This window comes from Oncorhynchus nerka, linkage group LG19 (genome assembly GCF_034236695.1).
Source record: "Oncorhynchus nerka isolate Pitt River linkage group LG19, Oner_Uvic_2.0, whole genome shotgun sequence".
NCBI classification, from domain to species: Eukaryota; Metazoa; Chordata; class Actinopteri; order Salmoniformes; family Salmonidae; genus Oncorhynchus; species Oncorhynchus nerka.
In genome coordinates this window covers 40579411-40603345 of record NC_088414.1, presented here as the reverse complement: position 1 = coordinate 40603345, position 23935 = coordinate 40579411, and the positions used below count along the sequence as shown (strand labels likewise).

The 23935-nt window shown below is 45.6% G+C and overlaps 1 protein-coding gene across 1 annotated transcript in view; it reads right to left on the bottom strand.

Moving 5' to 3' along the window:
• The window catches only part of pds5b (PDS5 cohesin associated factor B), a 114845-nt gene that overhangs the window by 48381 nt on the left and 42529 nt on the right, over positions 1-23935 (bottom strand). The window contains exons 5-16 of the mRNA XM_065004940.1: positions 19592-19689; positions 15197-15323; positions 14004-14084; positions 13427-13567; positions 13178-13293; positions 12553-12647; positions 10537-10682; positions 9500-9651; positions 7807-7920; positions 5116-5197; positions 4962-5010; positions 1786-1925 (exon numbers count right to left, since the gene is read on the bottom strand). Coding sequence (XP_064861012.1) covers positions 1786-1925; positions 4962-5010; positions 5116-5197; positions 7807-7920; positions 9500-9651; positions 10537-10682; positions 12553-12647; positions 13178-13293; positions 13427-13567; positions 14004-14084; positions 15197-15323; positions 19592-19689 — 1341 coding nt within the window. The remainder of the gene's footprint in view (positions 1-1785; positions 1926-4961; positions 5011-5115; positions 5198-7806; positions 7921-9499; positions 9652-10536; positions 10683-12552; positions 12648-13177; positions 13294-13426; positions 13568-14003; positions 14085-15196; positions 15324-19591; positions 19690-23935) is intronic.

Here is a 23935-nt window from a genome sequence, read left to right as displayed (position 1 = left end):
AACTTGTCGAGAAATACAAATGATACCAAACAGACTCTGGGACAGTTGTGGGACGATAGATCCCAAATTCATACAACCAGCCTAGGCTACATTAAAAAAAGATATGAAAAAAAAAAAAAAACCTGCAAAAGCTTCATATTATCAACTACGCAAGGCAAATGTTAGTTCCATAATGCAATTAACAGAAAAACGCTTGTCCAAAATGAGCGGTTTTATGTCCATTAGAAATGTAGAAAGAGGGGAGATGTAAGATGTAACAACTAGCATGGGATGCTAATATGACTAGGATTATCATCAACTAGCATGGGATGCTAATATGACTAGGATTATCAACAACTAGCATTGGATGCTAATATGACTAGGATTATCATCAACTAGCATGGGATGCTAATATGACTAGGATTATCAACAACTAGCATTGGATGCTAATATGACTAGGATTATCAACAACTAGCATTGGATGCTAATATGACTAGGATTATCAACAACTAGCATGGGATGCTAATATGACTAGGAGTGTTCTTTTGGTTACAAGACAATGAAAGAACATTTCTGATTTGGCTACTTTGAAGCAAGGTAAAAACATGCCTCATAATGTTGTAAAATGTTCAGGTTTCCAACATTTCAGTATGTTTTCAAAATGCGTACTGCCTCCAGCTTATTGCAAAGTGGTGACGCGGCGATGAAGCCTGCCTTCTGTTGCCGATACATTTGCTGTCTGAGAGGCTGTAGCAACAGCTCTCGCTGTCTGACAGGTTTTACCCTCCAAGGGTTCTGTATCTGTATGCTGCGAGTGTGTGGTAAATAAGATACGTAACGAATATACACACACGCACCAATTTAAATCCACTATATTATGCTAATTATCCCATAGACCAATAGGCATGGCCGGTCAAATGTCTTTCCATGGACTGGTGTTAATGAATAGGCTAAAAGCATTATGGGATTGTTTTCCTTCTTCTACCGGACAATTGTCAATTTACTTTATCGGTTTTTCAACAAACCAAAAATATTCCGGCCACAAGCCGGCTAATACCGGCTGACGGAAAACCGTGGCGCACACACACAGTATAATCACTCACTCACACACACACCACCACACACACACACACACAGTATAATCACTCACTCACTCACACACACACACACACACACACACACACACACACACACACACACACACACGTATAACAGGTTACTAGGCTGTTTAGGACTGCCTGGTTTCCTAGTGAAGTCTCTCTGTAGGAGGATAAGTAACGGGGGCCCTGGGTGGAGTAGCAGTCGAGGCGACACTACAGCCTGGGGTTAGGTCCTGTCACGTTCCAGAGGGCGGCCAGGCGGGTCACGTTCCAGAGGGCGGCCAGGCGGGTCACGTTCCAGAGGGCGGCCAGGCGGGCCACGTTCCAGAGGGTGGCCGGGCGGGTCACGTTCCAGAGGGCGGCCGGGCGGGTCACGTTCCAGAGGGCGGCCGGGCGGGTCACGTTCCAGAGGGCGGCCGGGCGGGTCACGTTTCAGAGGACGGCCGGGCGGGTAACGTTTCAGAGGACCTCACCTTTACCTCTTCCATTGAGAAGTTACAGAGATGAGCCAAGGGACCTAATTATATGCTTGTGGCCACACCACCCTGGACACACCTGTTAGGGCCTGGTTAGAACTGGGACAGGAGACCGCCTGGGAATACCAGGTGACGTAAGCAACAACAACGAAAAAAGCAACAAAAAAAGGAAGGAAGGATAAGTAATAAAAACACATATGCAATCGCACACACACGCTCTCTCTACTCACCACACAGACTTGGGCCTGTTTGCAGGAGCAGGCCGGTGAGACCAGGGTCTCTAGTTGGTTTCTGATCCGCTCATCATCATCCAGGACCTGGGCTAGCTTCTTCACAAAGTCCTGGGCCTTGCCTGGGTCTGGAAGGTTCCCTGGAGACACACACACATGGGGGGATTTGGTTAGAGTTGAGAGTGTGTGTGTGGTGGGTGTGCACTTAGAAAATAAAGGTTCTTCAGCTGTCCCCATTTAAAAAAAAATCTTGGTCAACCGAATGTGATCTGTTCGTTCGACCAATCGATTGGTCAAAATATTTAAACGTGCATTTTTCCATATATAGTCACCCTATTGTTTTAATGAAATCAACTATATGCATTGAGCTTGTCTGATGCTTTAAGCGCCACTGTTTGCTGAAGTAAGACAAATGCCTCAAGAGGGAACCAGAGATCTAGATAACCAGAAGAAAAAGAACTATCCTCTTCACCTCTACTGCTGGCCTTCGCAGATTCTGCCATTACTCTCCTGAAGACGCCGGTATTCTGCCATTACTGTCCTGAAGATGCCGGTATTCTGACATTACTGTCCTGAAGATGCCGGTATTCTGCCATTACTGTCCTGAAGATGCCGGTATTCTGCCATTACTCTCCTGAAGATGCCGATAGTAGGCTACACGAGGAGTCAGCAAGCTTCCTCATGTTGAATGCAAATTTATCTTACCATTTCTACCGATCTACCAGTTGCGGTTTTCATATGCAAATTTATCTTACCATTTCTACCGCTCTACCAGTTGCGGTTTTCATATGCAAATTTTCATGACAGTTTCGATTTAATTTAAAATAACGCCGTCATATCTCAAAATCATTGTCATATGGTTAATCAAAATTCTACCTAAATTAATATCCTATAAATCACATTGGCTACACACGGCCTGGCTGCAACCAACTTTAAACACCGCACCAACTATTAACTTGGGTCAGGCCTGAAGCTTGCACTGGCGAACTCGCAACATTGTATAAAATATTCTGGGCACTCAAGAGTTTCCCATGCCAGTGAGCTTGGGATAGACACAGCTCTAGGCTATTTTCACAAGGGATAAGAAGCAGTGCTTGACTTGGGCAGGAGCTCACCGGAGCGGGGTACCGGCACCTCAATGTTCTACTGCTTGAGCTCCGGTTCCTCTTATAGAATATTAGCTCAAAGGTATTGTGGATCTCCTGCATCTAAATATAAACAGTACCAGCACGTAAAAATGAGTATCAGAACCTATTTCAGTCCAACTCAAGAACTGATAAGAAGTAATCAGGGTTATGGAAAGGGAGACAGCTAGAAAGATATTTCAGATACACCGAGGATCTATTATTATTCTAAATGGATGTAAAAACAGTCTTTGTTTGCTTGACGTTTGAGGTGAAGAAAATGTTACTTTGAGAATCTCCACAGGTCATTAGTGTTGGTGCTTTAGGCCAATCAGAAGACTGGAATAATAATATTGAATTACATTAACAGAAATTACCGTAACCAAAGTTTAGACCGACCACTCTTGAGTGGCGCAGCGGTCTAAGGCACTGAGAGGCATCACTACAGACCCGGGTTTATTCCCGGGCCGTGTCACAACCGGCCCAGTGTCGTCTGGGTTAGGGGAGGGTTTGGCCAGGGGGGGGCTTTACTTGGCTCATCGCGCTCTAGTGACCCCTTGTGGAGGGCCGGGCGCATACAGGCAAAACTCTGGTCAGTTGAACGGTGTTTCCTCAGACACATTGGTGCGGCTGGCTTCCGGGTTAAGCTGGTACATATTTCGGAGAATGCATGACTCGACATTCGCCTCCCGAGCCCGTTGGGGAGTTGCAACGATGACACAAGATCAAAATTGGGGAGAAATGGGGAGTAAAATATACAAAAAGTAACAAACATTGTAGATTAGAAATGATAGGAATTAAGGGTAAATATACTACTGGTGATATATGTAATGGGGAATTAATATAGACTTAAAAATCAAACAATTCACACAATGAAGTTCTGAAACAATGAACGCGAACAACTGGCGAGAGAAGTGTGCATTGTGCCTCTGGACACATGGTCAATCCCCACGCCAGCATTCGGCCGTGCACCATTTACGTTGATACGGCCTCAGCAGGAGTCAGGGCGAGAGAGAGAGCGCATTCTGGAGAGAGAAGTGTGCATTGTGCCTCTGGACACATGGTCAATCCCACGCCAGCATTCGGCCGTGCACCATTTACGTTGATACGGCCTCGGCAGGAGTCAGGGCGAGAGCGAGAGCGCATTCTGGAGAGAGAAGTGTGCATTCTGGAGAGAGAAGTGTGCATTGTGCCTCTGGACACATGGTCAATCCCCACGCCACCATTCGGCCGTGCACCATTTATGTTGATACGGCCTCAGCAGGAGTCAGGGCCCTTCACGCTTCACGGAGCAGTGCAGAGCTGTTGTCAAAGTAGCGAAGTTTGTGTTTTCACCAGGATGTCCCGCCCCCACCTACCGTCAACCAATCATGTCAATGCAGAGCTACACAAAGCCCTGAGCATTTTTCCAACATTTGGGAGGCACATGGTAATGTGGTACGGAGCCGGATTTGACCTCTGCGTGTCTCTAGGGGGTCCGCCATTACGTCACACCCTCCATATTTTTTTTAATTTTTAAAATTTTACCTTTATTTTTTTTACTAGGCAAGTCAGTTAAGAACAAATTCTTATTTTCAATGACGGCCTAGGAACAGTGGGTTAACTGCCTGTTCAGGGGCAGAACGACAGATTTGTACCTTGTCAGCTCGGGGATTCGAACTTGCAACCTTTCGGTTACTAGTCCAACGCTCTAACCACTAGGCTACCCTGCCGCCCCGAGCCTCCCACCACATTTCAGATCAAGCAGAAATTGGCTTTTAGTCGAGGCCTCCGCAATGGATTAGTTCACTGAGATGGGCGCAATATATAAATATATATAAATGTTACTACTTAACTAAAACAATCTTGGTCGACCAACAGCCTAAGGACCAAACAATCGACTAATTGGGGTCAGCCCTAGTCTCCATAGAATCATCTTTTTAAGTTCCATGTAGAAACTTTTTGGGTTCCATTGTAGAACCTTCAGTGGAAAAGGTTCTACACATGGAACCCAAAAGTGTTCTACCTGGAACCAAAAAGGGTTCTTCAAAGGGTTGAGTGAAGTTGACTTACTCGTAATCACCATAACCTTGGCAAACACCGCCTTGCTACCCGCATCAGACTGAAAAAACAAAAACAATATTTATTGTTCCAATACATTTCAGAAGCCGTCTCGGAGTAGAGTATATATGAACATTCAGCGTCAGGAGCAATTGATTAGCAGTACCTTGGGCTGTTTGACCAGGTCCAGGAGATCTTTGACATGGTGTCTCAACATGTTCTGACACTTCCACATCTCATTCAGAGCCCTGGGGGGGAAGAGAGAGAGAGAGAGGGCTATTAAAACACATAGTAAGTCGGCCACAGAGGCTCTGCTAAAGGAGGGCAGTGGCATATTACAGTAGCATTGATGAGGTATGTATGGAGGAGGCTGGAGACAGAACCTCTGCTGACTAAAGCATGTTTTCATCACCAGTAAAAAACTGCTAGCCGTTGGCTGCTAACAGCTAAGAACTGCTAGCCGTTGGCTGCTAACAGCTAAGAACTGCTAGCCGTTGGCGGCTAACAGCTAAGAACTGCTAGCCGTTGGCTGCTAACAGCTAAGAACTGCTAGCCGTTGGCTGCTAACAGCTGAAAACTGCTAGCCGTTGGCTGCTAACCGCTGAGAACTGCTAGCCGTTGGCTGCTAACAGCTGAGAACTGCTAGCCGTTGGCTGCTAACAGCTGAGAAACTGATAGCTAACTGGCAAACACAAAAACCGTCTCAAACTTTGGGAGGAGAGACCACCAGAAATGGTCATATCGCCCTCTAGTGCGGAACGTAAGAACCGCCAAAGATGTACAGTCAAAGAGGAGAATAACGAATTATTCAATTTTCCGAAATAGAGGCATACTAAGACAAATTAAACGTGACAGAGTGTAAATGATAACACATTATAGTGCAGGAAATTAAGAAATTATGATATTAAACAATTAATTTAGCAAATGAGCAAAAGCTGTGTGCATTAAGGAAATAGAAGCCTGGCTCAAATGGAAGCCTGGCTCAAATGGAAGCCTGGCTCAAATAAAAGCCTGGCTCAAATGGAAGCCTGGCTCAAATAAAAGCCTGGCTCAAATAGAAGCCTGGCTCAAATGGAAGCCTGGCTCAAATGGAAGCCTGGCTCAAATGGAAGCCTGGCTCAAATGGAAGCCTGGCTCAAATGGAAGCCTGGCTCAAATGGAAGCCTGGCTCAAATGGAAGCCTGGCTCAAATGGAAGCCTGGCTCCACCTGTTTTGTTCAGTGATTTAAAGCAAATATTAATTTAAGTTTTACGGAATACAATTACTGTGCCAGCCCCTAAGCATTAGTACATTACAGTAGCAGAAGTACAATACAGCAGCAGAAGTACAATACAGTAGCATTGGTTAAGTATAGAGGGAGCTGAAAGGTAGGGAGGGAGCTGGAGTCAAAAATAGGACAAGGCCTAATTGTAAGTGTGAGACTTACTTGACAGCGTTAGTGTCCAGTGTAGGGAGGGAGGAACAGGAGACTTACTTGACAGTGTTAGTGTCCAGGGTAGGGAGGAACGAACAGGAGACTTACTTGACAGTGTTAGTGTCCAGGGTAGGGAGGAACAGGAGACTTACTTGACAGCGTTAGTGTCCAGGGTAGGGAGGAACGAACAGGAGACTTACTTGACAGCGTTAGTGTCCAGGGTAGGGAGGAACGAACAGGAGACTTACTTGACAGTGTTAGTGTCCAGGGTAGGGAGGAACGAACAGGGGACTTACTTGACAGTGTTAGTGTCCAGGGTAGGGAGGAACGAACAGGGGACTTACTTGACAGCGTTAGTGTCCAGGGTAGGGAGGGACGAACAGGAGACTTACTTGACAGTGTTAGTGTCCAGGGGAGGGAGGGACGAACAGGGGACTTACTTGACAGTGTCCAGGGTAGGGAGGGACGAACAGGAGACTTACTTGACAGCGTTAGTGTCCAGGGGAGGGACGAACAGGAGACTTACTTGACAGCGTTAGTGTCCAGGGGAGGAACGAACAGGAGACTTACTTGACAGTGTTAGTGTCCAGGGTAGGGAGGAACAGGAGACTTACTTGACAGCGTTAGTGTCCAGGGTAGGGAGGGACGAACAGGAGACTTACTTGACAGCGTTATTGTCCAGGGTAGGGAGGGACAAACAGGAGACTTACTTGACAGCGTTAGTGTCCAGGGTAGGGAGGAACGAACAGGAGACTTACTTGACAGCGTTAGTGTCCAGGGGAGGGAGGGACGAACAGGAGACTTACTTGACAGCGTTAGTGTCCAGGGGAGGGACGAACAGGAGACTTACTTGACAGCGTTAGTGTCCAGGGTAGGGAGGGACGAACAGGAGACTTACTTGACAGTGTTAGTGTCCAGGGGAGGTAGGGAGGAACAGGGGACTTACTTGACAGTGTCCAGGGGAGGGACGAACAGGAGACTTACTTGACAGCGTTAGTGTCCAGGGGAGGGAGGGACGAACAGGAGACTTACTTGACAGCGTTAGTGTCCAGGGGAGGGACGAACAGGAGACTTACTTGACAGCGTTAGTGTCCAGGGTAGGGAGGGACGAACAGGAGACTTACTTGACAGTGTTAGTGTCCAGGGGAGGTAGGGAGGAACAGGGGACTTACTTGACAGTGTCCAGGGGAGGGACGAACAGGAGACTTACTTGACAGTGTTAGTGTCCAGGGTAGGGAGGAACAGGGGACTTACTTGACAGTGTTAGTGTCCAGGGTAGGGAGGAACAGGAGACTTACTTGACAGCGTTAGTGTCCAGGGTAGGGAGGGACGAACAGGAGACTTACTTGACAGCGTTAGTGTCCAGGGTAGGGAGGGACGAACAGGGGACATACTTGACAGCGTTAGTGTCCAGGGTAGGGAGGGACGAACAGGAGACTTACTTGACAGCGTTAGTGTCCAGGGTAGCGTAGAGATAATACAAACACTTCATCCTCTCTGTGGTCTCCAGGTTGTGAGGTACCATGTACTGGGCAAAGATACGCTCTACCAACAACCTGACAGACAGAGGAGAGAGGAGAGGAGAGAGAGGATGTGAGGAGGGAGAGAGGATGTGAGGAGAGAGAGGATGTGAGGAGGGAGAGGAGAGGAGAGAGAGGATGTGGGGAGAGAGAGGAGAGGAGAGAGAGGATGTGAGGAGGGAGAGAGGATGTGAGGAGAGAGAGAGGATGTGAGGAGAGAGAGGATGTGAGGAGGGAGAGAGGAGAGAGGATGTGAGGAGAGAGAGAGGATGTGAGGAGAGAGGGGATGTGAGGAGAGAGAGGATGTGAGGAGAGAGAGAGGATGTGAGGAGAGAGAGAGGATGTGAGGGAGAAGATGTGAGGAGAGAGGATGTGAGGAGGGAGAGAGGATGTGAGGAGAGAGAGAGGATGTGAGGGAGAAGATGTGAGGAGAGAGGATGTGAGGAGGGAGAGAGGATGTGAGAAGACAGGATGTGAGGGAGAAGATGTGAGGAGACAGGATGTGAGGGAGAAGATGTGAAGAGAGAGGATGTGAGGAGAGAGGATGTGAAGAGAGAGGATGTGAGGAGGGAGAGAGGATGTGAGGAGAGAGGATGTGAGGGAGAAGATGTGAGGAGGGAGAGAGGATGTGAGGAGGGAGAGAGGAGAGGAGAGAGAGGATGTGAGGAGAGAGGAGAGGATGTGAGGGAGAAGATGTGAGGAGAGAGGATGTGAGGGAGAGAGGATGTGAGGAGGGAGGAGAGGATGTGAGGAGGGAGGAGAGGATGTGAGGGAGAAGATGTGAGGGAGAAGATGTGAGGAGAGAAGATGTGAGGAGAGAAGATGTGAGGAGAGAGGATAAGAGGAGAGAGGATGTGAAGAGAGAGGATGTGAAGAGAGAGGATGTGAGGAGAGAGGATGTGAAGAGAGAGGATGTGAAGAGAGAGGATGGAGAGGGGATGTGAGGAGAGGATGGAGAGGGGATGTGAGGAGAGAGGATGTGAAGAGAGAGGATGTGAAGAGAGAGGATGTGAAGAGAGAGGATGTGAAGAGAGAGGATGTGAAGATGAGAGGATGGAGAGGGGATGTGAGGAGAGGATGGAGAGGGGATGTGAGGAGAGAGGATGTGAAGAGAGAGGATGTGAAGAGAGAGGATGTGAGGAGAGGATGGAGAGGGGATGTGAGGAGAGGATGTGAAGAGAGAGGATGTGAAGAGAGGGGATGTGAAGGAGAGAGGATGAGAGGAAGGGGGGAGGAAAGGTTATAAAGAGGAGAGAAACGAGAGAGGGAGTTATAACATTACAGGGGGATATAGGGAGCTGTATTTTATTTCAGTCTCAATCCAAACCCCTCTGACCCCTCTCCATCTTTATATTCTACCAGTCTCTCTCTCCCCTCCTCCTCCTCCTCTCTCAGCAGTGTAGGAGTCTCTTGGAATCGATCATTTCTCATTACACTAATTTAACAGAATTATCTTTTTACATCTGCCAGCACACACTCTCTGTAATCTAACCCTTCTTTCCATTTAGACACAGACTTGTCGTTGATGCTCTGTACGTCCCTTCACACACACACACACACAGTATCACACACCTTCCTGCCTGTCCCACCCCCTCCCAGCGTCCCCCCCTCCTACCTGTCGTCGATGCTGTTCTGGTAGTAGATGTGTAGTAGTTTATCTTTGATCCAGGAGATCTGATTGGCTGCCTCCTTGCCCCCCTCTCCCTGGAGAGAGTACTTCTTATAGATCTGAGCCAATCCCATCATGGCCTCTTTACGCACACGCCACTATGGAGGGAGAGAGGGAGGGAGAAGAGTGGAGAGGGGAGAGAGAGGGAGGGAGAAGAGTGGAGAGGGGAGAGAGAGGGAGGGAGAAGAGTGGAGAAGGGAGAGAGAGGGAGGGAGAAGAGTGGAGAGAGGGAGGGAGAAGAGTGGAGAGGGGAGGGAGAGGGAGGGAGAAGAGTGGAGAAGGGAGAGAGAGGGGGGAGAAGAGTGGAGAGGGGAGAGAGGGAGGGAGAAGAGTGGAGAGGGGAGAGAGGGAGGGAGAAGAGTGGAGAGGGGAGAGAGGGAGGGAGAAGAGTGGAGAGGGGAGAGAGGGAGGGAGAAGAGTGGAGAGGGGAGAGAGGGAGGGAGAAGAGTGGAGAGGGGAGAGAGGGAGGGAGAAGAGTGGAGAGGGGAGAGAGGGAGGAAGAAGAGTGGAGAGAGAGAGAGGGAGGGAGAAGAGTGGAGAAGGCAAGAGAGGGAGGGAGAAAAGTGGAGAAGGGAGAGAAAGGGAGGGAGAAGTGTGGAGAAGGGAGAGAGAGGGGGGAGAAGAGTGGAGAGGGAGAGGAGGGAGAGGGAGGGAGAAGGGAGAAGAGTGGAGAAGGGAGAGAGAGGGAGGGAGAAGGTAGAGAGAGGGGGAAAGAGTGGAGAAGGTAGAGAGAAGAGTGGAGAAGGGAGAGAGAAGAGTGGAGAAGGGAGAGAGAGGGAGGGAGAAGAGTGGAGAGAGGAGGGGAGAAGGGAGAGAGAGGGAGGGAGAAGAGTGGAGAGAGGAGGGGAGAAGAGTGGAGAAGGGAGAGAGAGGGGGGAGAAGAGAGAGAGGGGAAGAGGGAGACCGACAGCAAAACGTTGACCACTAGGAAGTTCACAACAACCCATACTAATCCATTCCTTCCTAAAAACACCAACTCATACCCTCTTGTCCAGAGTCCTCTCCTTGACAAAGTTCAGCAGGGCGTCGTTGACCAGAGTCAGGTCCTTCTTGGCCGCAGTTACTATGGAGACGATGACGTCGTGACGGATGGCCTCCTCGGGGTCATGTGACCTGACCTTCAGGAATTCTGGGAAACGTAAGAGGGACAGATAGACTCCCGATCAATAACTGAACGTTTCACATGATTGACTGATCAATTGATTGATTGACTGACTGGTTGGTTGCCTGATTGATCAACAGTTACCAGTCTTTTGCTAGGTAAGGCTGATCAATGGTAACACTGATTATTGACTGACTGACTGGCTAAATGATTGACAGAATAACTGACTGACTGGCTGGCTGGCTGACGTGATAGTTACCTGTGAGGTCCTTGGCCAGGTCTGGTTCATGATAATAATGATAGTTATCTGAGGTCCTTGGCCAGGTCTGGTTCATGATAACATTGAGTTACCTGTGAGGTCCTTGGCCAGGTCTGGTTCATGATAATAATGATAGTTATCTGTGAGGTCCTTGGCCAGGTCTGGGTGGTTCATGATAATAATGATAGTTACCTGTGAGGTCCTTGGCCAGGTCTGGTTCATGATAATAATGATAGTTACCTGTGAGGTCCTTGGCCAGGTCTGGGTGGATGGTTCATGATAATAATGATAGTTACCTGTGAGGTCCTTGGCCAGGTCTGGTTCATGATAACATTGATAATTACCTGTGAGGTCCTTGGCCAGGTCTGGTTCATGATAATAATGATAGTTACCTGTGAGGTCCAGTGGAACAGGTCTGGTTCATGATAATAATGATTTATCTGTGAGGTCCTTGGCCAGGTCTGGGTGGATGGTTCATGATAATAATGATAGTTACCTGTGAGGTCCTTGGTGTCTCCGGAAGGTGCCAGGTCTGGTTCATGATAATAATGAGTAGTTACCTGTGAGGTCCTTGGCCAGGTCTGGGTGGATGGTTCATGATAATAATGATAGTTACCTGTGGGAGGTCCTTGGCCAGGTCTGGTTCATGATAATAATGATAGTTATCTGGGTGAGGTCCTTGGCCAGGTCTGGGTGGATGGTTCATGATAATAATGATAGTTACCGTGAGGTCCTTGGCCAGGTCTGGTTCATGATAACATTGATAATTACCTGTGAGGTCCTTGGAGGTCTGGTTCATGATAATAACTGGGATAGTTACCTGTGAGGTCCTTGGCCAGGTCTGGTTCATGATAATAATGATAGTTATCTGGAGGTCCTTGGCCAGGTCTGGGTGGATGGTTCCAGATAGATGACATGATAGTTACCTGTGAGGTCCTTGGCCAGGTCTGGTTCATGATAATAATGATAGTTACCTGTGAGGTCCTTGGCCAGGTCTGGGTGGATGGTTCATGATAATAATGATAGTTACCTGTGAGGTCCTTGGCCAGGTCTGGTTCATGATAATAATGATAGTTATCTGTGAGGTCCTTGGCCAGGTCTGGGTGGATGGTTCATGATAATAATGATAATTACCTGTGAGGTCCTTGGCCAGGTCTGGTTCATGATAATAATGATATTTACCTGTGAGGTCCTTGGCCAGGTCTGGGTGGATGGTTCATGATAATAATGATAGTTACCTGTGAGGTCCTTGGCCAGGTCTGGTTCATGATAACATTGATAATTACCTGTGAGGTCCTTGGCCAGGTCTGGTTCATGATAATAATGATAGTTACCTGTGAGGTCCTTGGCCAGGTCTGGTTCATGATAATAATGATAGTTATCTGTGAGGTCCTTGGCCAGGTCTGGGTGGATGGTTCATGATAATAATGATAGTTATCTGTGAGGTCCTTGGCCAGGTCTGGTTCATGATAATAATGATATTTACCTGTGAGGTCCTTGGCCAGGTCTGGGTGGATGGTTCATGATAATAATGATAGTTACCTGTGAGGTCCTTGGCCAGGTCTGGTTCATGATAACATTGATAATTACCTGTGAGGTCCTTGGCCAGGTCTGGTTCATGATAATAATGATAGTTACCTGTGAGGTCCTTGGCCAGGTCTGGGTGGTTCATGAGACAGTGGGAGGCAAACTTGACACACTCCAGTCTGATGGGCACGTGGATATCATTGAACCTGACAAGACACAAACAACAACCTCTAAAAAACCCAATTACCTTAGAAGCCTGACAATCTATGCATCTGTAACACACAGAGCTGTGTCTTACTATACTTGTGATAACTTTTTGGGGACCAACAATTGATTCCCATTAAAAATCCTATTTACCTTAAATATAACCCTAAACCTTGCCTTTAAACCTAAGCCTAAACCCTAACCCTAATTCTAAACCCAAAATAGCCTTTTTACAAGTGCGGACCAGCTAAATGTCCTGGTACTCACAAGTGGAGGTCAAATGTAATTGTCATTATTACAACAACAAAAAATTGTCCGATTAGTATCTGCCTTTTTTTTGTCCTCCAATAATCGGTATCGGCGTTGAAAAATCATAATCTGTCGACCTCTAATAATTTAAATCGGCCATTCCGATTAATTGGGGACCTCTACTCACAAGTATAGTAAAACGTGTACACACACACACACACACGGGTGTAACAGGTAAGAGGAAAACCTTTCACACCAAACATTTAGCCAGCATGAGTCTCACCTGCCCAGGTAACACTGCCACAGGGGTTTGTTCTGTGCTGCCAGCTCAGAGTCTTTAGCTCCAAACATCTTAGCTAACAGCTTGACCACCTGGAGACGTTCATCATTATCATTACTCTGGAGAGGAGGGGAGAAAGAGAGAGGGGGGGAGGGAGAGCAGAGAAAGAGTAGAGGGAGGGAGGGGTTATCATTCAGTAAACGAGAGATCGTTTGTCCTTGAGGTAGGTGTGTGTGTGTGTGTGTGTTATACCTTCAGTTTAAACTCTAGCTGTGGTAGTACAGACAGCAGTAGATGGCTGTCTATGTTGTAGAGCTCCAGGATCAGGTCAAACACATGTTCTGACAGATCACTGACAGAAGTCTTCCCCAACATCAACACCAGGTTGAAGAACTGATGGAGAGACACAGAGAGAGACACAGAGAGAGACACAGAGAAAGAGAGATACAACGAGAGAGAGAGAGACAGAGAGACACAGAGACAGAGATACAAAGAGAGAGATACAAAGAGAGAGACAGAGAGAGAGAGAGAGACAGAGAGAGACACAGGAGAGAGAGAGAGACACAAAGAGAGAGAAAGAGCGACAGAGAGCCAGAGAGAGAGAGAGAGACAGAGGTGACAGAGAGAGAGAGAGGTGACAGAGAGAGAGAGAGGTGACAGAGAGAGAGAGACAGAGAGAGAGAGAGACAGAGAGAGAGAAAGAGAGAGCATTAGTACACAAACACAACTGTCAATATCACATTGCACGAGCAACTTCCCGAAACCCAAGATAAGAAAGAGAGAACGGAGGAGAGAGAGAGAGATGAGAGGTGCAGTAAAGTCTACTTACATTAGTGATGTAGGGCTCTATAGCCTGAGCTGTTCTCTTCAGCAGAGCCTTGGCCAGGTCATACGCCTGCTTGTTCAGGTTCTACAACAACAACGTTTTATTAAGAAAATAAAGAGACATGCACAAGGTGAAAGAGGCGTTTCTTCACTTTTAAATTGTACTTTTATTTCATTTAAAATGTATATGAGCCATTTAAGTAAATCATATTTTATAGAAAACAAACACACACAAATATATATATATATATGTTACAGATACTGCCATTATAAGAACTGTGTCCTGCAGTACCTTTCACCACCAGCAGGGGTCTCACAGTATTACTGAACACAGAGACTGATTCACAGTATTACTGAACACAGAGACAGACTGGTTCACAGTATTACTGAACACTGAGAGACTGATTCACAGTATTACTGAACACAGAGACAGACTTGATTCACAGTATTACTGAACACAGAGACAGACTGATTCACAGTATTACTGAACACAGAGACAGACTGATTCACAGTATTACTGAACACTGAGACAGACTGATTCACAGTATTACTGAACACAGAGACAGACTGGTTCACAGTATTACTGAACACAGAGACAGACTGGTTCACAGTATTACTGAACACAGAGACTGACTGGTTCACAGTATTACTGAACACAGAGACTGATTCACAGTATTACTGAACACTGAGAGACTGATTCACAGTATTACTGAACACTGAGACAGACTGGTTCACAGTATTACTGAACACAGAGACAGACTGATTCATAGTATTACTGAACACAGAGACAGACTGATTCACAGTATTACTGAACACAGAGACAGACTGATTCACAGTATTACTGAACACTGATTCACAGTATTACTGAACACAGAGACAGACTGGTTCACAGTATTACTGAACACTGAGAGACTGATTCACAGTATCAGACAGTAGGAGTCTCACAGTATTACTGAACACAAAGACAGACTGATTCACAGTACCAGAAACAGTGGATAATGTGATTAGCCAACACTCCAGCCAGCGGGCTAACACACACTCTAAGGCTAAATACAACAGTGTGTGTGTGTGTGTTTTCAGTGTGTGGGTATTTTCAGTGTGTGTGTGTGTGTTTTTCTGTGTGTGTGTTTTCAGTGTGTGTGTGTGTGTGTGTGTGTGTTTTCAGTGTGTGTGTGTGTTTTCAGTGTGTGTGTGTACCTTGTGTGCAGGCACCAGATTGACCAGCACGGTGTCCAGTAGTTCCTGTGACACGCTGTCTCCCTCACAGACGATGGAACTCATCAGATCCACCATGTGCATGTGCACCTTCTGGTTGTGCCCGTTGCTACGGAAACAGGAGTCAAGTAAAATCACATTTTGTCGCTATAACACTTTTGATAAATAAAAAAAACACAGATCTTTACAGTACACTCTGTGGCCAGTTTATTAGGTACACCAATCTAGTACCAGGTCAGACCCCCCCCCCCTCCAGAACAGCCTGACTTCTTTGGGGAATGGATTCTACAGATTCTAAGTTGGGTTGTTAAAAACGTAGCTCAATTGGTATCAAGGGACCTAAAGTGTGCCAGGAAATCATTCCCCACTACATTCCACCACCGCCACCAGGCAGGATGGGGCCAGACCATTATACCACCACCACCAGTCTGTACCATTAACACCAGGCAGGATGGGCCCAGACCATTATACCACCACCACCAGTCTGTACCATTAACACCAGGCAGGATGGGGCCAGACCATTATACCACCACCACCAGCCTGTACCATTAACACCAGGCAGGATGGGTCCATGGACTCACGCTGTTTACACCAAATCCTGACTCTGTCATTAGCACGACGCAACAGGAACCATGATCCATTGGACCAGGTGATGTTTTTCCACTCCGCAATTGTCCAGGGATGGGAATCGATCTGCCCACTGGAGCCGCTACTTCTTGTTTTTAGCTGAAAGGAGCAGAACCCCGTGTGGTCGTCTGCTGCAACAGGCCATCCCTGACAAGGACCGAAGAGTTGTGCGTTCCGAGATGCCGTTCTGCGCCGTTATTTGACTGTTTGTGGCTCCACATGTTAGCTCGCACGATTCTTTGCCATTCTCCTTTCAACATCTCTCATCAACAAGCTGTTTTTCACCACAGGACTGCAGCTGACTGGACGGTTTTTTCATTTTGTCGCATAATCTTTCAGTAAAAAACTAGACACGGCTGTGTTTTAAAAAAGGCCCCAAGCAGGCCAGCCGTTTCCTAGATACGGGAACAGACGCGCCCCGGGAACCGACGATCAAAGCGCGCTCAGTTACTCGTTTCGCCCATTCTAACGTTAAACCAAACAGTAGCTGAATGCCTCGATGCCGGTCTGCCAGCCGCGGCCACGTGACTCACTGTCTGCAGGAGCCAAACATTTCCGTGAACCGGGTGTACCTAGTAAACGGGCCACTGTACGTATCAAGCGTCTAGGAGAGCTGATCTAGGATCAGGTCCCCTCCTGTCCATGTAATCTTATTCATTCTGATCTAGGATCAGGTCCCCTCCTGTCCATGTAATCTTAGTCATTCTGATCTAGGATCAGGTCCCCTCCTGTCCATGTAATCTTAGTCATTCTGATCTAGGATCAGGTCCCCTCCTGTCCATGTAATCTTAGTCATTCTGATCTAGGATCAGGTCCCCTCCTGTCCATGTCATCTTATTCATTGTGACATAAAAAAGGTCAAACTGATCCTAAATCAGCTCTCCTATTCCCGAGACACTTGATACATACGGCCCTTGGCTTAAAGGGACAATTTGGCCACGCTTGAACTTTTCTTAGTGACAGGGTGGGTGCACTGTAAAACAAAATTCTGTGGGGGAATTGAAATGGACAAAAATAATTTAAAAAAACATATAATTAATTTTTAAAAAAGGGTGTTCAAGTTGTTTTAATGATGTGTTAATTTCATTTTACCCTCACCCTCCCCCCAAACAAAATATTTACAGGATAACTAAAGAGATAAAATGTTTATTTTACTACATTTAGTACATTATTATAATAACTCACCTTAATACATTTTAAGTTGTTGCTAAAAACTTGCCCGTTTTTAGAGGATTGTGGGTAATTCAACATTTATAGACTGATTATATTACACAATGTTGTACGTACGATTGAAGAAACTAAAAGTATACTTCTACATTAGTATTAAGTAGTGTGTTGTACTATGAGGTGTAATGGATCCTGACGATATCTAAAACCCGTCAGACAGAATGACCTTCAATGATCAGACCACCATCACCTTTCTTAACGACAAGAGGCTAATTCAGCAACATGCAATGCTTACACTGCACCCCCAGGTAGTATACTCCTGGTGGGCTGAATACTGCACCCCCAGGTAGGATACTCCTGGTGGGCTGAATACTGCACCCCCAGGTAGGATACTCCTGGTGGGCTGAACACTGCACCCCCAGGTAGGATACTCCTGGTGGGCTGAACACTGCACCCCCAGGTAGGATACTCCTGGTGGGCTGAATACTGCACCCCCAGGTAGGATACTCCTGGTGGGCTGAATACTGCACCCCCAGGTAGGATACTCCTGGTGGGCTGAACACTGCTTATAGTTCAACCACCAGGTAGGATACTCCTTGTGGGCTGAATATTGCACCCCCAGGTAGGATACTCCTGGTGGGCTGAATACTGCACCCCCAGGTAGGATACTCCTGGTGGGCTGAACACTGCACCCCCAGGTAGGATACTCCTGGTGGGCTGAATACTGCACCCCCAGGTAGGATACTCCTGGTGGGCTGAATACTGCACCCCCAGGTAGGATACTCCTGGTGGGCTGAATACTGCACCCCCAGGTAGGATACTCCTGGTGGGCTGAACACTGCTTATAGTTCAACCACCAGGTATGTTCCTCCCGTTGGGCTGAACACTGCTTATAGTTCAACCACCAGGTAGGTTCCTCCCGTTGGGCTGAACACTGCAACCCCCTGGTAGGATCTCCCAGGTAGATTCTCCCAGGTAGGATCCTGAACACTGTGCTCCACAATGCCTGCTAAAGTAGGTTCAAACGAAACATGATCAAATTCAGGGAAATATGTTAAACATTTAAGCGTTTTCAAAACATATGTTGGCTTCGCTAAAAATATTTGTGTGACATCAACTCATATTTAATAATATTATATCCAATATATTTTTATGCTTATTACCGATTCCCTGAACTTCCTTTGAGTTACATCTACTAATAATATTAAGTGTGTTCTTGTTGTCGTAAATTATTTTTATAGTGTTGGACAAAAAAAAAAAAAAAAAAAAAAGATTTTTCAAAATGAGTTTCAAGCCCAGGGAGGGGATTTTCTTGCCTCCCTCCACGTCACCACAAATCTCAGTTTTAGAAAAATCACTATTTTTTAAATTTTTTTATGATGTCAATCAGATAACTTTAAAAAAAAAAAAAAACTTTTTGTATATATATATATATACATCTACAAAAGCTGATTTCACATATGACGACACTGGTATTGTGCTGGAGATAATGAAGAGGTTGAAAAATGCACTAGGAAGCAGCATCCAGACCCAGACAGACTAGGATGAAGTTAACACTGATGTAAGATCAGTTTCTGCGTGTTTCCTCCCTGATGGTTACGGTTAGGATTGGGGGTGTTAGCTGATCCTAGATCTGGGTCTAAGGGCAACTTCTACCCAGCTCGATTACTCACATTCCTAAGACCATTACCCTCTATTCACCAAGATTACACACACGTACACACACACACACAGTCACACACACGCGCACACCGGAACGACGACGTATCCCACCGAGCCCATTTCAGACATTACCGGGGTGTGTTTGACAGGTCATTACAAACATTTGAGCGGTCGTTGCGTTAACGGGGAAAAGAACGACAGGCGCAAGTTAGAGTACTAAAGAGTCACAGGGATAAAAATGAAAGAAATTAATCCCCCCACCCCAAAACACACAGGACATAGATGGTTGAGAAAAAAAGCAGATGCTCAGGTGGGCGGGGCTGAGCGTTGCTACATACAAGCCGCTCTGATCTCGTTCGACTAGCTCACTGCCAAGTTCTCTGCTGCAGAATTCAGCCCTCGAGGCTGTGTTGAGTAGATGGAGAGAGGGGAGACACAGAGAGAGAAAGAGAGGGGACAGAGAGAGAAAGAGAGGGGAGACACAGAGAGAGAAAGAGAGGGGACAGAGAGAGAAAGAGAGGGGACAGAGAGAGAAAGAGAGTGGAGACACAGAGAGAGAAAGAGAGGGGAGACACAGAGAGAGAAAGAGAGGGGAGACACAGAGAGAGAAAGAGGGGCGAGACATAGAGAGAGAAAGAGGGGCCACAGAGAGAGAGAGGACACAGAGAGAGAAAGAGAGAGGGGACACAGAGAGAGAAAGAGAGAGGGGACACAGAGAGAGAAAGAGAGAGGGGACACAGAGAGAGAAAGAGAGAGGGGACACAGAGAGAGAAAGAGAGAGGGGACACAGAGAGAGAAAGAGAGAGGGGACACAGAGAGAAAGAGAGAGGGGACACAGAGAGAGAAAGAGAGGGGAGCGAGAAAAGAGAGAGAAAGAGAGGGGAGCGAGAAAAGAGAGAGAAGTGTATATGTGGTACATACTTGATGACCTGGAACAGGGTCCTGTAGAGCTGAGTAAAGATCTCATTGCTGTCCTCCAGCTCAAAGCAGATGTTATAGGACTTCACCCACGCTATGTTCTACAAAGAGAGAGAGAGGTTAACACTATACAGAGAGAGAGAGGTTAACACTATACAGAGAGAGAGAGGTTAACACTATACAGAGAGAGAGAGGTTAACACTATACACAGAGAGAGGGGTTAACACTATACACAGAGAGAGGGGTTAACACTATACACAGAGAGAGGGGTTAACACTATACAGAGAGAGAGGTTAACACTATACAGAGAGAGAGGTTAACACTATACACAGAGAGAGGGGTTAACACTATACAGAGAGAGAGAGGTTAACACTATACAGAGAGAGAGAGGTTAACACTATACAGAGAGAGGTTAACACTATACAGAGAGAGAGAGGTTAACACTATACAGAGAGAGAGGTTAACACTATACAGAGAGAGAGAGGAGAGAGGTTAACACTATACAGAGAGAGAGGGTTAACACTATACAGAGAGAGAGGGTTAACACTATACAGAGAGAGTTAACACTATACAGAGAGAGAGGGGTTAACACTATACAGAGAGAGAGGGGTTAACACTATACAGAGAGAGAGGTTAACACTATACAGAGAGAGAGAGGTTAACACTATACAGAGAGAGAGAGGTTAACACTATACAGAGAGAGAGAGGTTAACACTATACAGAGAGAGGTTAACACTATACAGATAGAGAGGTTAACACTATACACAGAGAGAGGGGTTAACACTATACAGAGAGAGAGAGGTTAACACTATACAGAGAGAGAGAGGTTAACACTATACAGAGAGAGAGAGGTTAACACTATACAGAGAGAGAGAGGTTAACACTATACAGAGAGAGAGAGGTTAACACTATACAGAGAGAGAGAGGTTAACACTATACAGAGAGAGAGAGAGGTTAACACTATACAGAGAGAGGTTAACACTATACAGAGAGAGGTTAACACTATACAGAGAGAGAGGTTAACACTATACAGAGAGAGAGAGTTAACACTATACAGAGAGAGAGAGGTTAACACTATACAGAGAGAGAGAGGTTAACACTATACAGAGAGAGAGGTTAACACTATACAGAGAGAGAGAGGTTAGCACTATACAGAGAGAGAGAGGTTAGCACTATACAGAGAGAGAGAGAGGTTAACACTATACAGAGAGAGGTTAAAGCTATACAGAGAGAGAGAGGTTAGCACTATACAGAGAGAGAGAGAGGTTAGCACTATACAGAGAGAGAGAGGTTAGCACTATACAGAGAGAGAGAGAGGTTAACACTATACAGAGAGAGAGGTTAACACTATACAGAGAGAGGTTAACACTATACAGAGAGAGAGAGAGGTTAACACTATACAGAGAGAGAACACTATACAGAGAGAGAGAGTTAACATTATACAGAGAGAGAGAACACTATACAGAGAGAGAGAGAACACTATACAGAGAGAGAGAGGTTAACACTATACAGAGAGAGAGAACACTATACAGAGAGAGTTAACACTATACAGAGAGAGAGAGTTAACACTATACAGAGAGAGAGAGGTTAACACTATACAGAGAGAGAGAGGTTAACACTATACAGAGAGAGAGAACACTATAGAGGTTAACACTATACAGAGAGAGAGAGAGAGTTAACACTATACAGAGAGAGGTTAACACTATACAGAGAGAGAGAGGTTAACACTATACAGAGAGAGAGAGAGAGGTTAACACTATACAGAGAGAGAGAGAGGTTAACACTATACAGAGAGAGGTTAACACTATACAGAGAGAGGTTAACACTATACAGAGAGAGAGAGAGAGGTTAACACTATACAGAGAGAGAGGTTAACACTATACAGAGAGAGAGGTTAACACTATACAGAGAGAGAGAGAGGTTAACACTATACAGAGAGAGAGGGGTTAACACTATACAGAGAGAGAGGTTAACACTATACAGAGAGAGAGGTTAACACTATACAGAGAGAGAGAGAGGTTAACACTATACAGAGAGAGAAAGAGAGGTTAACACTATACAGAGAGAGAAAGAGAGGTTAACACTATACAGAGAGAGAGAGAGTTAACACTATACAGAGAGGAGAGAGGTTAACACTATACAGAGAGAGAGAGGTTAACACTATACAGAGAGAGAGTTAACACTATAGAGAGAGAGAGAGAGGTTAACACTATACAGAGAGAGAGGTTAACACTATACAGAGAGAGATTAACACTATACAGAGAGAGAGGTTAACACTATACAGAGAGAGAGAGAGGTTAACACTATACAGAGAGAGAGGTTAACACTATACAGAGAGAGAGAGGTTAACACTATACAGAGAGAGAGAGAGAGTTAACACTATACAGAGAGAGAGAGTTAACACTATACAGAGAGAGAACACTATACAGAGAGAGGTTAACACTATACAGAGAGAGAGAGGTTAACACTATACAGAGAGAGAGAGAGAGGTTAACACTATACAGAGAGAGAGTTAACACTATACAGAGAGAGAGGTTAACACTATACAGAGAGAGAGGTTAACACTATACAGATACAGAGAGAGAGGTTAACACTATACAGAGAGAGGTTAAGACTATACAGAGAGAGAGAGGTTAACACTATACAGAGAGAACACTATACAGAGAGAGTTAACACTATACAGAGAGAACACTATACAGAGAGAGGTTAACACTATACAGAGAGAGAGAACACTATACAGAGAGGTTAACACTATACAGAGAGAGAGAGGTTAACACTATACAGAGAGAGAACACTATACAGAGAGAGAGGTTAACACTATACAGAGAGAGAGAGAGGTTAACACTATACAGAGAGAGAGGTTAACACTATACAGAGAGAGAGAGGTTAACACTATACAGAGAGAGAGAGGTTAACACTATACAGAGAGAGAGAGGTTAACACTATACAGAGAGAGGTTAACACTATACAGAGAGAACACTATACAGAGAGAGAGGTTAACACTATACAGAGAGAGAGAGTTAACACTATACAGAGAGAGAGAGAGAGGTTAACACTATACAGAGAGAGGTTAACACTACAGAGAGAGGTTAACACTCTAGAGAGAGAGAGAGGTTAACACTATACAGAGAGAGAACACTATACAGAGAGAGAGGTTAACACTATACAGAGAGAGAGAGGTTAACACTATACAGAGAGAACACTATACAGAGAGAGGTTAACACTATACAGAGAGAGGTTAACACTATACAGAGAGAGAGAGTTAACACTATACAGAGAGAGAGAGTTAACACTATACAGAGAGAGAGAGGTTAACACTATACAGAGAGAGAGTTAACACTATACAGAGAGAGAGGAGGTTAACACTATACAGAGAGAGAGGGGTTAACACTATACAGAGAGAGAGTTAACACTATACAGAGAGAACACTATACAGAGGTTAACACTATACAGAGAGAGAGTTAACACTATACAGAGAGAGAACACTATACAGAGAGAGAGAGTTAACACTATACAGAGAGAGAGAGGTTAACACTATACAGAGAGTTAACACTATACAGAGAGAGAGAGAGAGGAGAGGTTAACACTATACAGAGAGAGAGAGAGAGGTTAACACTATACAGAGAGAGGTTAACACTATACAGAGAGAGAGGGTTAACACTATACAGAGAGAGGTTAACACTATACAGAGAGAGGTTAACACTATACAGAGAGAGAGGGTTAACACTATACAGAGAGAGAGAGAGAGGTTAACACTATACAGAGAGATACAGAGAGAGGTTAACACTATACAGAGAGAGAGAGAGGTTAACACTATACAGAGAGAGAGAACACTATACAGAGAGAGAGAGAGGTTAACACTATACAGAGAGAGAGAGGTTAACACTATACAGAGAGAGAGACTATACAGAGAGGAGAGAGAGTTAACACTATACAGAGAGAGAGAGAGAGGTTAACACTATACAGAGAGAACACTATACAGAGAGAGAGTTAACACTATACAGAGAGAGGGGTTAACACTATACAGAGAGAAAGAGAGGTTAACACTATACAGAGAGAGAGAGGTTAACACTATACAGAGAGAGAGAGAGGTTAACACTATACAGAGAGAGAGAGAGAGGTTAACACTATACAGAGAGAGAGAGAGGTTAACACTATACAGAGAGAGAGGTTAACACTATACAGAGAGAGAGGGGTTAACACTATACAGAGAGAGAGGTTAACACTATACAGAGAGAGAGGTTAACACTATACAGAGAGAGGGGTTAACACTATACAGAGAGAGAGAGGTTAACACTATACAGAGAGAGAGAGAGGTTAACACTATACAGAGAGAGGGTTAACACT